Source organism: Nyctereutes procyonoides, unplaced genomic scaffold (assembly GCF_905146905.1).
Source record: "Nyctereutes procyonoides isolate TBG_1078 unplaced genomic scaffold, NYPRO_anot_genome, whole genome shotgun sequence".
Taxonomy (NCBI): domain Eukaryota; kingdom Metazoa; phylum Chordata; class Mammalia; order Carnivora; family Canidae; genus Nyctereutes; species Nyctereutes procyonoides.
Genome location: NW_026575142.1, coordinates 27,931,421 through 27,948,205, shown reverse-complemented (window position 1 = coordinate 27,948,205; position 16,785 = coordinate 27,931,421). Strand labels below are relative to the sequence as shown.

Here is a 16,785-nt window from a genome sequence, read left to right as displayed (position 1 = left end):
GGCCGGGGCGGGGGCGGGGGCGGGGGCGGGGTCAGCCGGTGTCGCGGGCGCCCGCGGGGCCGGCCCGGGTCTCCGCCGCCAGGCGCCACGCAGGCAGCCGCGGCCCGGCCGTCGCAGCAGCGCCCCCCGCCCGCGGCGAGCTGCGGGGCGACGGGGCGGCCGGCGGGCGCGGGGCCGGGCCGGCGGGCGCGGGGAGCGGAGCGGCGGGCGGCGCCCCTGCACCATGAACGGGCTGCGCAAGTTCTTCCGAGGCAGCGGGCGGGTCCTGGCGTTCGTGTTCGCGGCGTCCGTCCTCTGGCTGCTCTTCGACATGGCAGCCCTGCGCCTGTCCTTCAGCGACGCCGGCTCCCGGCTGCTCCAGGCGCGCGGCGTCCGCAGGGAGCCGGTGGGGTTCCGGGCGCGGCCCGAGCGGGACCAGGCGGCGCCCCCGCGCGGCGGCGGGGAGGGCGGGAGGCCCCCGGCGAGGCCGCGCGGGCAGGACCCGGGGCCCCGGGAGCGCCCTCGGGGGGCGGCGGGCACCGCGCTGCGGGCTGACGCCGCCCCGGCCGCGGCCCCGACGGACGGGAGGACGCGCCGCGCCGCGGGAGGCCGGGTCGCCGCTCGGCGGCCCCCTGCGCCTCTGCAGCCCCGGGCAGGGGCTCGCGCCGGGCCGCGCACCGCCCAGCGGGACACAGCTCGGGGCACGGCTCGCGGGGCTCCGCCCGCCCCCCCCGCAGCCGCGCCCGGAGCCCGAGCGGCCGCGACCTCTGCGCGCGCGGGCCGCGTGGACGCACCCGCCGAGGCCCCGACGGCTCCCGGGCTCCGCGCTGGCCCGCGGGCGCCGGCGGCCGGGCGAGCCCGGGGGGAGGGCGGCGGCCCCGAGGGAGGCGCGCGGCCCGCCAGCGCAGCGGTGCCCGAGCCCCGGGAAGCCGGCGCCCTCGACGCAGCGGGGCCTCCGAGCCGAGACCCAGCCGCGAACCGAGACCGAGACCGAGGCAGAGCCGACGGGACCCTCGCCTTCCCCCAGCCCGGGGCCAGTTCGGGAGGCCCCCGGGGGCGGCCTGCCGGGGAACGCGGGCCGGGAGCGGGGCCGGCGGGGGGCGCGGCCACAGCGGCCGCCGGGAGGGCGCCCGGTTCCTCCGCAGGCCACGTTGTGATCGTGACCAAGGAGGAGGAGCCAAGGCCGGAGCCCAAGCAGGTGCCTAGAACAGAGGCGGAAAACAAGGCCGAACTCCCCGCTGCCCTGGGGGACGGCCGAGGCCAAGCCACCTCCGCGAGGAGAAGCCCGGCCGCCGCCCCCGCCCCCGCCTCCGCCTCCGCCCCCGCCGCGGCCGAGCCCCCGCCCACAGGGGCGCCCCCTGCGGGCCTCCGCCGAAGTCGCCCAGGAGCCCGGTCACCTGCTCAACACGCCGTGCGCCCTGTGTCGAGGATCGACGCCACGCTCTCTCCAAGGGACCCCAAAGCTCCGGGCCAGTTTGGACGGCCCGTGGTCGTTCCCCGTGGGAAGGAGAAGGAGGCAGAAAGAAGGTGGAAAGAAGGAAACTTCAACGTCTACCTCAGCGACTTGATCCCCGTGGACAGAGCCATCGAAGACACAAGACCTGCTGGGTAAGACGCATTCCTCTTCTCTTTCCTCCACCTGAAGATCCGTGTCTAGATCATGTTGCGTGATTGCTGGTCACCTAGCGAATCAGAGCAACACTACCCGTTACACACGGTCCAGGTAGTCCACGGAGAAAACTTGCGACCTCGCATACCCGCCGTGTTCTCTCTCCACCTCACTTCTCCGAGACTTGGGCTCTCACCCCTATTAGCTCATGTTCCATTCCTTTCCTCTACTGAAAACCTATTAAAACTATTAGGCGGACTTCATTCCTAATGAGGTATATATAAATGGTGGGGCTTAAGATGCCATTCCGTTGAAATAGTGACAATGAAGCAAATTCTCAGTTTCGGGACTTTACATCATTAGCAAGTTTGGCAGGGATCTATCTATTTGGGAAATGAGCACAGAGCAGGTGCCTTCTAGGCCTCCCCGGAATTGTAGCGTATGATGAGTGATCACCATAATGGCAAGTGAAGAAATGACTTCAGTCCCTAAATTTAATACCCTTTGTAGGGGGGATGGTAGACATTTCAGGAGTTCAGTCACAGAGGAAAAATAGTGTTGGTACAAGTCAATCAATTCCTAAACTGAGACACCTACGGGATGTATGAGAGGACATAAATCACCACTTGTATGTTTAGAACTTCACCATTTACAAAGAGCCTGTTTACACATCACACGAACAGAGCCCCCGGAAAGGAGCCAGCAGATATTATGGGTTCGAATTACTAGATGAGGGCACTCAGAAACTGTATCACTTTCCTAGCTGTATCCTCTGAAGGTGCTCAGTGAGCCTTCGTGAACCAGTTCATCAATGAACCAAACCCCTGTGACCACGTGACCAGGAGGTGGCTCAAATCACAAATATCTCATCTGATTCTAATGTAGTTTGGTTCCTGGTTCTTTTTGGCCCACTCATAAGTGAGGGTACCTTGCAGCCATATGTTTACTATCCATTAGTTGATAATACAGTTCCCCGCATACCCTGATATTCAATTCCTGAGCCAAACAATATTTGCCTAGAAGTTGGAATTAGGTAATGTCAAGATTCGAACTTAGCACCTGTGGTGTGCAGGCCAATGGCCTTGTCTGGCCTCTGTGGCAAACTCTTGTTTGTGATCTGTGTGGTCAGCGTCACCGGGTGGAAGGCAGATGCAGATGTGCCTGTCCTATTAGTGACAGGAGCCTCTTCACTGCGATGTCAGCTAAGGGAAGCCGTTTTCAGCTCTCTCCGTCATCGGCAGGTGGCTACCAGCTAAGCACCGTGCCACTCATGTCCCTTACCCTGATAAAACTCGTAACCCGGGAGAACACAAATATGCCCAACATTAAGATGATGAAACTGAGGCCCTGGGAAGTGATAGTGTCTGTGGTCCTAGAGCGGTGAACGTAAAGGTGTTACTGAAATCCATGCTCAGAATTGGGCTGTGCTCTTTATCTCTGGCTGATTACCCGTCAGAAGGACCCTAAAAGTTACATTGGACCAGCCCTGATTGAAATCCTGCACATCACATGTCTCACGTATATTTACGTGTGCACACAAATCTACCAGCTTTGCACACGAAATGCCAGAGAACGAAGCGGGGGTCACGGAGCTTCATTCCTGCTGCCTCCGGTGGCCTGGCCCACTGCTCAGGAGCCCGGGGAACAGTCAGCCACTGCCCAGGAGCACGGGCCGCAGTTCCAGGGCCCACAAAGGGCGACGGTGTGAGGGCCAGCTGCCAGAATAATGATGTGAATTCTGGAAGGCTCGACGCTGCCCAGGGCCTACTAGCTTCTGAAAATTGGTCTGTGGAAGATGAAGGTGGCAGGAACAGCACAGTCAGGCTCTGTCTTCTGAAGGAGGCTGTCCCGACTGAGGAGAAAGTGACACGTGTGCTTGAGAGAATGAGTCAGACAGCATGTGGCCAGGCCCCCTCCCTCTTATCACACAACCCACCTTGGCTAAACATAGGCGCTCTCGGCAAGCTGCCTCCCTGACGCTCCACGCCACCAGGATGGAGGTGACACTGTGGCCACCAGGGATCCTATGCACAGGCCCCGCTGAAGTATGTATAGCCCTTGTGCGCCACTCTTCCTTGAGAGGGGGTAAATTAATTTTCTTTTTTTTTTGCCCAAACCCTCTGACTCTAAATACATGCAAATTATGTATTCATATGGGTAAAGGTTGGGAGAAAAGACAAATGAAAAACATTTGATTCATCAGGTTGGCACAATTTGAAGTTTCCTTACTTTGATTTTATTTATTTTCAGCCTTGGCGCAAAAAGCAAATGAAATGCCTTCAAGAATGCACACAATAAGATTTAAAAGTCAGCACGAGGGGGAGATTATCATAAAATATAATAAGAGAACGTGTGAGAGAGAGAGACGGGGAGAGACCGAGAGATCTATAAGAATACAGGCGGACAGGAGGGCTTGCCTTAAAATTAGCTACAGCAGCAGCCCACGAAAGCCCTTAAATGTTGAGAGTTCTGGGGGCTGTCTCCCTCACTGCTAGTTACATTTCCCAAAAATGCTCCACTATGGAATGATTAGCACAGTGACTGGCATATGGTAACTGCTTATTGAATATACATTGAACCCCCAAAAGAACAAAAACCATAGATGTGCTAGTATGTTTATTTAAATTCAATTCCTGTGAGTAAAGATAACTAGTTACCAGTTGATCTTCTTAGGAATGATTTAACTGGTAACACTAGGATGAGGTTGGCCCTGAGAAGGAGGGCTCTGGGCATCAGTCCCAAGACCCTTTCACCTGCCCTGGTTCCAAAATCAAACCCTCTTTTCTGAAACTGCTCTTCCCTCCTTTTCTCCTGAGCCCCAGAGAACCATTTCTAACTTCTGGAGATGCAATCGTGGCCTCTGCCAAAAGCACAAGGACCCCTGGCTGTCGTCCTTATTCTCACTCTCCTTTGCAATGCCACCCTAGTCTCTGTCCCTAGCAGTGTAGCTGGAGCTTTCTGCATATGACATTCTCTCTACTGTGGCCCCTTTGCATTAAGAAAGTATCTCATTGGGACGCCGGGGAGCCTCAGCAGTGGAGCATCTCCCTTCGGCTCAGGGGGTGATCCCAGGGTCTTGGGATCGAGTCCCGCACCAGGCTCCCTACAGGGAGCCTGCTTCTCCCTCTGCCTGTGTCTCTGCCTCTCTCTGTGTCTCTCATGAGTAAATAAATAAAATCTTAAAAAAGAAAGAAAGAAAGAAAGAAAGAAAGAAAGAAAGAAAGAAAGAAAGAAAGAAAGAGAAAGAAAGAGAAAAAATCTCATTACCTGTTCCTGTACATCATGTTTGGTACCATCCACTGATGTTCCTCTTAGCTGGTGCCTTCCCACTGGCCCCACCATCCTGCCCTGCAGAATCCTCACCCTTTTCTCCCACACGTACTGCCCTGGCATTACTCAAAATCCAGCTGCAGCTTATCTCCTCCGGGACCATGATTCAACCGTGACCTCTCAATTCCAACAACCTTTAATGTGCTCACGGCTACTGAAACACTCCCCGTCGTGTGCTCTTCCTTCACCAGCGCCTCACGAATCTGTTTTGTGTCCTCAGTATCAGCTTCTCAGGAAACACTGTCTTTTCATTGTTTGCCCCCGTTGCACTAAGCAATATGGCCTTAAAAGGTATGTTTCTCAGACATGCATTTTGAAAATCGGTACTATTTTAAAGCAGTAAACGAGAGGTAGCTTTTCAAATATGGCATGCAGTAAGTCTTCTTATAAATTAGTAATGACTTCCTTATTTTTCATTTTGAATATATACAGTAGAATGGTATCTCGTGTAGGGTAAATACGCCCTGTTCTAACACTGTGGTCTGTTCATTGATTCATACTTGTTCTTTAGTTCATTGTTTTGTTGCTTGGTTTTTCATTTTCATGTTTTGACTTTCAAGGGAGGAAAAATCTCATTTATAACAACGTTGGATGTCAGTAAGTAAAATACAGTTTTGCCTCTAAAATATGCTTCAAATACAAATTTTTATAGTCATTTTGAAGTGCCATAATTAATCTCTTTTCTTTATAAAAAGCTAATCCTTACAGTTCTTGCTCTTAGTTATCGAACTTTGTTGCAGCCAGCAATAATCCATCAATATACACAGAGTTTGCTAAACCATGGTCCTAGCTATGGAAAATGCAGGGAAGGGAGTCCGTCTCCTGGCCTGCCGCTATCTAGTGAAGATGAAACTCCAAAAATGAACTTATTTTAAGAGTGCACTTCTGGAATCTGTTTTAGAGAAAAATGACTCAGAAAATTTTTCACTGCCAGCATTTAGTTTTTAAAGTACAATGAGAGTTACAGCATGCTGTTCCACCACTGCTGCATCGTCATGAGGCTACTCGACTGCCTAATTTAATGCTTGGCTTTTCCTACAGAACTCTGGCAAGAGTCTCTCTAAAACAATGAAAACCGATCTTTACTCTCTTGGCCCAGAGCTGGGGCTGTCAACCAATAATTTGATTCCTTCCTACACAGAGAGTTTTCTTCTGGCACATATGAAAAGCAAAGGAGAGCACCGTGCGTTTGCCACAAACCAGTCTAAATTACCGAGGGGAAAGAAAAAACTTTGTAGGACCTTCATTTCCACCCCCTCCTCCCCCTCCCAATCCTACTGAGGTCAAAAACCATAACTAGTAAATTACTAGAGGAGGAGGAGGAGGAGGAGTCAGGAGAGAAAAAATAAACTGACCACGTATCCTTCTGAAGTTCAGGCTCCTGAAGGTTTATCCGGCTGGGAGAAAAGAGAAACTTGAAAGTTAAATGAAGTTCAAATTATTTTGACACAGGACTGGTATTTCAATTGATGAAATGAGATGGCTTTTGTGACTAACAGTGAAGAGGAAGATTTATCTAAAATTGACCCAGAGGAGCTAGCTCCCTGGGAAACGGAACGGGAGCAGGAAAGAAATATCTGACAGGATGACCTAAAAAGGTTCTTTCTGGTGCTTCTGAATCATCTCTGTGTGTGTGTGTGTGTGTGTGTGTGCATGCACATTTGTGTGTCTGTGTGTGTTAGAGCACAGTGTGCTTTTTCACTGAAAAGTCACATCGGCGAGCAGGAAATAAAAAACAAAAATTTGTTTAGAAGGTACAGGCTAGGGCAGCCCTGGTGGCACAGCGGTTTAGCGCCTGCCTTCGGCCCACGGCCTGATCCTGGAGACCGGGATCGAGTCCCACGTCCGGCTCCCTGCATGGAGCCTGCTTCTCCCTCTGCCTGTGTCTCTGCCTCTCTCTCTCTGTGTGTGTGTCTCTCTCTCTGTTTCTCCTGAATAAATAAGTAAAAATAAAATAAAATAAAAAAGAAGGCACAGGCTAGCCCGTAGCGGAACAAAGGTTAAATGTGGCCAAAAGATGACACAGAGCCTTCCAATAGGTTAGTTTACCGCACTCTCCCCATCACTCGAGAGTAACGAGGAGGAAGATGATCAGAGGACACAAAACACATTTCTGCTACTAACTCAAAGGGGAGAAAACGATTAAACAGGGCCTGCTTAATGTAAAACTGAGAAATGTTAAAGCAGGTCAGTGACTTTTTCTGGTGAATACCGCCGAAGACCTAGAAGTGTCTCTGGGACAGAGGAGTGAGTAAACGGAGGAATTGGAAACCTATGTTTGCTTCTCGTTTGCTCCTCTAATCCCTGTGCTCATTCAACCGCCCGCCCAATTTGATCAAACCCTTGCTGCAGGGTTGCCCCGGGTCCCTTGGCTCCCACAGTAACTACCTGCGGGCCGGCCCGCCCGGGCCGCCCACTGGGCGCAGCGCTTCTCAAGAAGGGAAACATGGTTTGCTCGACGGTCAGAAAAGTGAGGATAAAGAACAGGGTGGGAAGCTGTGTTTTGTTGTTTGCTTTCAGAACGAAAGGAGCTTTTGAGAGTCCCCTCTATGTTTAAAAAAAAGTCTGCATTATTCCAAACTAAGTCATCTCCTCCGCTGGCCCGTGGGGGGGGGGCGCAGCGCACCGTGCCCCTCGGCCTCCTGTTGCTCGTCGCCCACGCGGGCCGGTCCCTCCGGGTGCCCCCCCCCCCGCCCCCCGCGTGGGCCCCGGCGCAGGAGGCCTGGCTGGCCGAGCTCGTGGTGGGGCTCCGGGTCCCTCCGAGGCCCCCCCCCGCCCCCCGGGTGTGCGCCCCGGCGCAGGAGGCCCGGCCGGCGAGCCCGTGCGCGCTCCAGGAACGCCGAGTGCGTGCGTGCGCGTGTAGTGTCGGGTGTGCACGAGCTCCTGCACGAGCTGCTCGAACCGGTCCTCGCGGCAGCACCGTGAGGGCCGCGCTGTCGCTCTCTGGTTTGCAGCCCGGCTCGGAAGGAGCAAGTGACCCGTCCGCTGTCCCCGCAGGCCGAAGCCGAGCTGCGGATTCCCAGGGAAGGTTCCCGACTCCTCATTCCAGGCCCCTTTGCCCAGGCTGCGGCTCCTCCTTCCTTCCCCTCTGCTTCCCCACAGGCATTCAGCTCCGCCAGAAATTAAAACGTGTCTCTCGCTCTTCCTTGCCCAGGGGCCAGCGGCCTGCGGAAGGCCTCAGTTTTGCAGCCGCCGGCGCCTCGACGGGGTGCCCGGGCCGTGGTTTCCTTCCTATGCGGCGCTGAGCAGGGGGAGCCTGAAATGCCGACCCCGCAGCTCCGGGGGAGCCAGGCCGAGCCCCCAGCCGGGTGTGGTGCCGGGGCCAGGGCCCTGGCTGCACGGCCAGATCAGCAGGGTGTCCTGTGGGAGCACAGGGTACCCCCGGGGCAGGGAAGGGGGACCCCAGCCCTGGAGAGAGGGCCTGGACCTGACGGGTAGGGAGTCAGAGAAGTGGGGAGAAGGGGTAAAAACCAAACTGATCCACTAAGAAACTGAAGGAAATCCGACATGGAGGTAGGGGGGAGGGAAACCAGGCCGGGGAGAGTCAGCAGAACCCGGATCCCTCAGGACCTGGTCGTGCCTCTTCTGAGGACCAGTGAGAGAACGTGGAAAGGTGTAAAGCCATAGGGGAAAAAAAATTAATTCACCTTTTCTCAAAGGTCTCATGATCCGGAGGGAAGCACTCATGGGTGAACCAGGCTCAAGCTGCGTAGACAACACGGAACGTTAGTACTAGATGAGGCGTCCATGTCCATCTAATCCAGTCCTTACACTACAGAGAAATCCGAGAAGGGAAGTGACTTGCTCCAGGTCAGAGCTACCCCCCAGGTGCCCTATCACCAGCCCAGAGCCACTTCGGCCACATTACACCACCCCTGCTCTTTTCCGTTTCATCCTGACTTCGCTCTGACACCTGCCTACTCAAAATAGGCAGCTGGTCAAGTGGGGAACGTTGATCCTGGGCCCGGGAGCTTTGATGGCTGTAGGGTGACCTCAGGACCCCCATCCTCCGCTGGCTGAGCCCTTGGGGTAGAGGGGGTGAGTGTGACTCAGGGTTGTCTACCCTAGAAAGAGCAAAACATAAAAGTAAACTTTTTATACAACGGTGCCCTGTTATCAGGGAGAGGCAAAGAAGCCCCAATATATCGAACGTCTTGGAGAAAAGAATACAATTCTGGACGGAGCTCCGCCGCTGGATTCTTGGTTCCCCTTCTGATCCTCCCGAAGATAGCAGAGCTTGGGGAGGGGAGGCCCCTGAAGGCTCACCTCCAGGCACTCGTTGAATTGCAAATCGAGGTTGAGAAATAGTCTCCTTCCGTTCACACCTGAGAAAACTGAGACTTGACCCACACAGTACATTTTGACGGTTTTGGAATAAAATGAAAAATTCATAAAAATGAGAGAATGTTATCATTCCCCAAATCTTATGATTTGAACCCTTCTTTACTGGATTAGACGACATTCAAATCAGGTGGGTGGCTGAGCATTCAGCACACACAAGCCAAAAGGCGAAATGCATCGCTCCCTAAGTCTCTTGGTAAATGATGAGCCCTCGATGGATCTGAATTAAAGGGTTGCCTGAGGAAAGGTCAGTCCGCCCAGTCTAAACGTCTGTGCTTGCATTGTGGATGACCGCAGGTCCTCACATGGGTTTTTTACTATGGAACTTATGCGGTATTTTTATGCCCGTTATCATGTCAAATCTTCACAGACATTCTGCGATGAAGACATTGTAATCTTGACCCTAAAAGTAAAGAAACTGCAAGGTGTGCACAGTTACTCATGGTCACGCAGACACTGTCAGAAAGGAATCAAAACTCAGTCCCTTGTCATCTTTCTCAAGTCTAGAGGAAGTCCAGAAAGCTGTTCCACGGCAGTGGCATCAACCGTGTGCGGGACGGTGGACCTCAAGACAGTCCCCGTTTGTGTTTAGTACTTGGATTGGCTGTCATAACGTCAGTCCAGGCTTTCCCCCAAACAAAACAGAACGGGTTTCATTTTTAGGTATAGTGTGGAGTCTGTGGACTCTAACCACCTAACTTATGGAATGGATGAGCATATAGAATAAAAATATGATTTCTTAACCTCAAAAAAGATTACAAACCCTGAAATAGCTTGCATTTAAATGAGGCTTTATTTGAGCTGCAGCTCCTCCCCTCAATCCAGCAGAAAGCAGGGTTTCCCATAGGCAAATTGGAAAAAAGGAAATTTGCTTTTAGTTGGGTCAGTGGAGGATAAATTTGAAAAAATTTTTACAACCTGTAGTAATTAGATGACTGTCAGTACTTAAGAAGGGTGCAAAAGTGAACGTGGAAAGCCTTTCTGGTCTGATGCACGTCGCCTTCCAACAAAGCAAGCTTGCTAGTTCTTCTAGACACCTGGAAACATGTCTAACCTGCTTAGCTGTGCAGGAAACTAGATACATATAAATGTCAGAGTGGCCTGACATCTCAGCCACCCAGAGCAAGGCATGCTCTGCAACTTCATATTTCAAGCCTCTCTCACCTCCTTCTGTGCCCCTCTTCCCCATCCTTCGATGCTGCCCCTTTTTCCAGTGTGACCCGTACGATATAACCTGCCACAGAGTTGTTTTCAATGGATTATTTAAATGCATCTGAAATCCATGTCTGCCAATAAGTGGCATAGGTGCTGCTTATTTCTTGGGACACTGGCATCTAGTGGAATCCTTCGTGACCCTACCCATACGGTAGGTACAACTAAGGCACCACGACAGGATGGGGAGGGTGGACGCTCAGCTATTTGGCGGAGCTTGGAACTTTCTTCTGAAAGAAACCAAAAACCTACTCATTTCTTATTATATAAGAAGATTCATCTGCATTAGCCCGCTTGGTTGACTCCCCAGCGCATTCTCGTTTGTAACTAGATTTTCGAAAGTCGACCAAATTTTAACAATAAAGCAATTCCCAGGACTTCACAGCAAGGGTTGTTGGTTCAGGTGACTCAGGCAGAATTTTGAGGGGCTGACCCTTCCTTTTTAGAATTTTTTTATTTTTCTCAGCACCAAAATAGTGTAAGGAATATTTGAGCATAAAGTGTGCATTTTCCATCCACTTATGTTATAAAGTTAGAGATGAGGAAGTCATAGGAAGTCACTGATGTCTTCGTCAGGCTATTAAACTCCTCTTAGTTTTACTTTCTCTCTCCCAACATACAGCCCACGATGGAACCTTTACCCATTTTATACCAGTATCTTTAAAATCCTCTACCATTTTTCTTTCCCTTTTGTTTGTTCTAACAACCCCTAGACTTGGATTAATTTACCAGTCTGCTTTTATCTCCCCCTTTGCCCAAGCTGGCAGATCCTGGTAGAGCAAATCACACTGGTACTTTGACTAAAATTTTGAGATCTCCAAATTCAGTAAAGTACTTAGCGCCCCTCAGAAATCCTTTTATGTGTAGTTGGCCAGTTCTCTCTCCCATTACCCATAGTGTCTGTTCCAGATATTCTCTATTCTTCTCAAAGCCCCAGCCTATCACATTAACAAACAAACTTTCCTCCAATATGAGCTACAAATTCTTTCAACTTCTCTGTGCATAAACTCATCTGTATATATTATCACCTTTTTTTCTTCCTATCTGAAAGAAAAAGATCTCTTCTTCCACCATTAATGTTTTGATTTAAGCTTCATTCCATTTCCATTTTTTATCTACCCATTTAATACATATTTATCAAATATTAGTTATGTCCAACTGTGCTAGAAGCTTGTGGCACATTGTACGAAGCAGGAAATTCTGGATGTAGCAGAAAAGAAATAAAATCAATAAATTAATGCTATGGCCTCCAGAACTGAGAAAGAATGTTTCTGTTGTTTTAAGCCATAAAATTTGTTATGGCAGCTGCAGAAAACTAATATAATTTTGGTTTCAAGGAGTGGGTTGCTGCTGTAACAAATACCTAACAATGTGACGGTATTATCCAAGTAATATTCAAAGAACTGAATAATAAAATCTGGGAGAATTTTGAGAAGCATGATTGGCAAAGCCTAAGTTGCCCTGAAGAAATTGTTGGTAGAAACATGCATGTTAAAGATGCTACAGGTAAGGGCTTAGGAGAAAGTGAGAAGTACAGAAAAGAAAGCTTCTGTCCTCTTTAAGCATACATATGTCGTCTTGAACAGAATGTTGGTAAAAATAGGAGCATTGTGAGGGCTCAGAAGGAAATGCAGAACACATTAGTGGGAATTGGAGGGAAAATGATCGTCCAAGATAGTGGCAGAAACCTTGACGAAATTATGTCTGACAGCTGTATGGAAAGCAGGACTTGCAAGCCATCAACTTAGATAGGTAGCTGAAGAGAATTTCAAGCCGAGTGGTAAAGGTGTGGCCTGGTATTTCCTTTCTGTTCATAGTAAAATGTGAGAAAAAAAAGATAAATTGAAGAAGAAACTGATAAGCAGTTTTTCTGGGTTTTATTTGTTTGGCTTTTGTAATTTGTTATAGTAGCCACAGGAAACTAATACAGACCTTAGTGAAGTCAGGGATATCTCATATTATTTACAAATACCAATTTGTATTTCTAAACATGAATCTCTACTGTAGAATCAGATTAGTTTAGGCTGCCTGCTAGTTAACGTTAACAGGAAAATGTGTCATTTTGATTTTACATCAGGACATGTTCCTGTCAGCCCTCAATTTATCTATTTATTTTTTTTAGGATTATCCACCAACGGTAAGAATAATTAAATCCACTTTGTCTTAGAGCTCAAGTTCCCAAACTGGCCTAATAACAACTTGTGGGTTGTCTTTTTGTTTGTAGATTTTTATTTATGTTGTTCGTTTTTTAAGACACAGATTCTCAGGGTCTATTCAGAATTGCTGAATTGATTTTCTGGGGCCGGTAACTGGATATGTATATTTTCATAAGGCTTTGCAGGTTGCTATCATAACCACCCACTTCAGGGAACCATTGAAATTACAGACCAAAGCTGGGTTTGCCTACCTTTTCTTAAGTATCTGCTTGTGTCTCAGATATATAGTAGGTGAGTTTCAGAAAATATTTGCATCTAATCTTACAATAAACTGATTCTTAATCTCTGCTAGGAGGCTCTTAATCTCTGGCAAACTGAGGTTCAAAGAAGTTACACCACTTACCTAAGCCAGTAGTTAGGGAATCTGGTATTTGACCACATATATATCTGATTCCAAAACCCATGCTTTCAGTGCAGAAAAATCAGCCTAGTGCAATGGAATGCCAACTGTTTGTTCACATTTCCATACATACCCTTTCTGGGTGAATCATGTTGAATAAGTCGTCTAACTTCCCCAGTTTCAGTGTGCTCTATTATGATAGAGAAGAGGGTAATAATGTGGATCCCCAGCAGTTGTTACTACACAGTAGTAATTTATTAAGTACTGTTGGTAAATGGTGAATGTATGGAAGTGTGGTTTTCTATGGGTTTGGCTCTTATCTATTTCTTTTTTTACAGACTAAGTGAAGTGTAGCTATATTGTCTAGCACAAGTGCCTGCTCCCACAAAATGCTACATATGCTGCCAGATTCTTTTATTCTTGAGAACTTAAGGCTTCCTGCATGGCTATTTCTGGAGCCAGACCGGACCAGAGTTTGAGTCCCAACCAACTCTGCCATTTACCAACAGTGTAATCCTGAACTAGCCTTGCCATGATTTGAATTATTCATCCATAAAAGGGGAAGAGATGTTGTTGGCTTAAACTGAAATAATACAGAGTGCCTATAATATTTATGATCACTGTAATTTAATTATGACATTACTAACAGTAGCTGTGTAGGAAGGATGGTAAATAGTCTTTGTGAAGTTACACTGGGCTTCCTCCTATGAAAAGTAACACAGACAGGGGATGGAAGAATGCCAGCAGTGAGGCAGTACATATTGCAGGGCATGGAAAAAAACCAAGACCAATTCCAACCCACCTGAATACCAGCTCCCACTGTAGCCTTATGCTCCTCTCTATGCCTGAAAAATTATTTCAACTGTGGTTACTCTGTAGCACAGAGAGTCCCAGCAAGTAACCCCTAAATAGATAGGGAAGATGAAGAGTTTAATTATACATCTCCACATATATCCGTAAATACACTCACATGTAGAGTGGGAGAAAGAATATTTCCTTTGGCTCTTGGCAGGAGGCTAGTTGCAAGGGTAATCATAAACTACCTGGTAACGTTAAATAAGTCAGAGAGTTCTCTTGTGGCAAATGGTCTAATGAAGACAACAATAACTACCATTTGGTGAATTCCTATGCCAGGAGCTGTGCTAGACATTTTATGTGCATTCTCACTAGGCTGTAAAGCTTTGTTAAATAAGAACCTTTACCTACTTTTAAAGATGAAGAACTGGAGACACAGATTAAGTATGGTATCAATGGATAAAGATCTGAAAAATATTGTGGTGAGATTCAAAATAGTGTCTAACCACCTGCAAAGCTTATGCCCTGTCTGCTACAGGAACTTCTCATGTCTTGCATCGCTAGTCCTTTTATAGCAGCTACTCTTACTGGCCATTTTTTTTCTCTGCTTGTTTATGTTGCTTATACCCTTTCCTCAAGAAAAACACATGATAAAATCACCGCTGATATATGTAGTAGATGATGGATGGATGGGTGGGTGGATAAACAGATAGACCCATGGACAGATAGAGCATGTGAGGATATGTATATATACATACAATTGCACTCGGTGATTTTTAAAACCATCTCGTGGCTCTTTTTAGCACATCACTATGTCCTGCTTGTGTCCCGGCCCAGGTGTGCAGAGCAGCTAGTTCACAATAACCTCCCAACCACCAGTGTCATCATGTGCTTTGTGGATGAAGTGTGGTCTACTCTCCTGAGGTCTGTTCACAGTGTCCTTAATCGCTCTCCTCCGCACCTCATCAAGGAGATTCTGCTGGTGGATGACTTCAGTACCAAAGGTAAGGAAACCACACCTGGAAAATTAAAGTTTGATATGAGTCAATAGCAGGTTGGGAGGATGGCAAAAATGTCAAATCATTGTTTCATGTGGCCCTTTAGAGGCATAAAAGCAAGTATATGCAGGATGTAGAAAGTGAGCTGTATCTTCAGTCAGCTGTCTCAGACTTCCTTTCAGCTGTCCTCTCTCTGCCATGCAGAAATGATTTTCTAACCATAGCTTCTTGGAGCAATGGAGCACTTCGAAGTTCCAGAGACCAGAAGATGTTCAACCATTTTATAAAATCCAATAAGCAGGTACCCCACAATTAATAGGATGCCTTTCCCACTGGTAATAACAGGTTGAAGTTAGACTTTTTGGAAAACAAAGAAATAGAAGGCCAATGGTTTCTTCTTTAAGAGCAAAGCACATTATGTGTTAAGTGTTGAGAAGACAAATTGCCAATAGAACTAGAGAGATGAGGCTTCCACAGAGTGCAAAGGTGGAAGATTCTTCACTTCTCTTAGACCATGTGCTCCAAGAAGTGGCCTTAAAAGCATAAATAGAAATAGCATCCAGGCACCTAGCAAATAATAATAATCTTTTTATTTTAATTTTTTTTAAAGATTTGATTATTTATTCATGAAAGACACACATACACAGAGAGAGAGAGAGAGGGAGAGAGAGAGAGAGAGAGAGAGAGAGAGAGAGAGAGAGAGAGAGAGGCAGAGATACAGGCCAAGGGAGAAGCAGGCTCCATGCAGGGAGCCCGACGAGGAACTTGATCCGGGGTCTCCAGAATCACACCCTGGGCTGAAGGCAGCACTAAACCGCTGAGCCACCCGGGCTGCCCTAATAATCTTTTTATGCATGGGAGATCTAGGGATTTGAAAGACCCTTTGGAGGGACCTGAAGCTTATATTGTCTTCAGAGCCCTTTTTAAGAGAAAAAAAAAAAAAAAAAAAACCCAAATCAGTAGGAAAGTGAGCAGCAGAAGTACTTCTGGGAGCCATTCCTATCTGATATACCTGACAATATCTTAATTACACATAGAAATGACTGCAAGTCATGTAAATATAACCTATAAAATATTTATTTTGAGCTATATTTGCCCCTGTCCTGATAAATACTCAGAAAAGCTGATCCCTCCTCTGTGTCACTTGGCAACACTGAAAAGAAGGATTTGGAACTTGAGAAACAGATACTTTGTAGTATTGAATACAGACAAAAATCCATCCAAGAAAATAAATCAGAAAATAAAATCATGGCCCAAGGAATAAAATTTAGTGACTACAGTAAATATCATAGTTTTTGGAATTTGATGTTGAGGAGTCACTGTTAGTATTACCCAGATCTAGTTACTTAAAGTGTTTCCTCATCTATTCTTATTCTGATATAGACTACCTAAAAGATGATTTGGATAAATACATGTCTCAGTTTCCAAAAGTTCGGATTCTTCGCCTCAAAGAGAGACATGGCTTAATAAGAGCCAGGCTGGCGGGAGCACAGAATGCAACAGGTAAGAAGCTGCTCAGTTTTTGTTTTAGTTATATTTTTGTTTTCATTCGTTTTCAAATACATATAATAAATTTGAAATAATACTGAAGTGAACACCCACAGAGCCATCATCATTCCGCCAATTTTAACTTTTTGCAAAATGTCATCACACACATACACAGACACGTGTTTAAATGTACACACTTTTGTCCTCAACTTTTTAACTTACAGACATGATGACACAACAACTCTGTGTACCTTAGTAGATATCTCTACAAAATACAGACATTCTCTTAGATTAGCACACTTTCATATTTAAATATCATCTGGTTTATGCTCTTTTCAGACTTCCTCATTGCTCCTAAAATGTTTTTAATAGCTGCTTCTCTCTGTTGAAATTTGAGGTCTAATTAAGTTCCATGCACTGCATTTGGTTGTTTAGTCTCCTTAGTTCCTCAATCTAAAGTAGACAACACACTATTAA

At 47.8% G+C, this 16,785-nt stretch overlaps 1 protein-coding gene across 1 annotated transcript in view; it reads left to right on the top strand.

Annotated features, from left to right (window-relative positions):
* Positions 1-223: 223 nt before the first annotated feature.
* GALNT5 (polypeptide N-acetylgalactosaminyltransferase 5) overlaps positions 224-16,785 on the top strand; it is a 43,018-nt gene continuing 26,456 nt past the window's right edge. The window contains exons 1-3 of the mRNA XM_055307752.1: positions 224-1,587; positions 14,660-14,826; positions 16,204-16,323. Coding sequence (XP_055163727.1) covers positions 224-1,587; positions 14,660-14,826; positions 16,204-16,323 — 1,651 coding nt within the window. The remainder of the gene's footprint in view (positions 1,588-14,659; positions 14,827-16,203; positions 16,324-16,785) is intronic.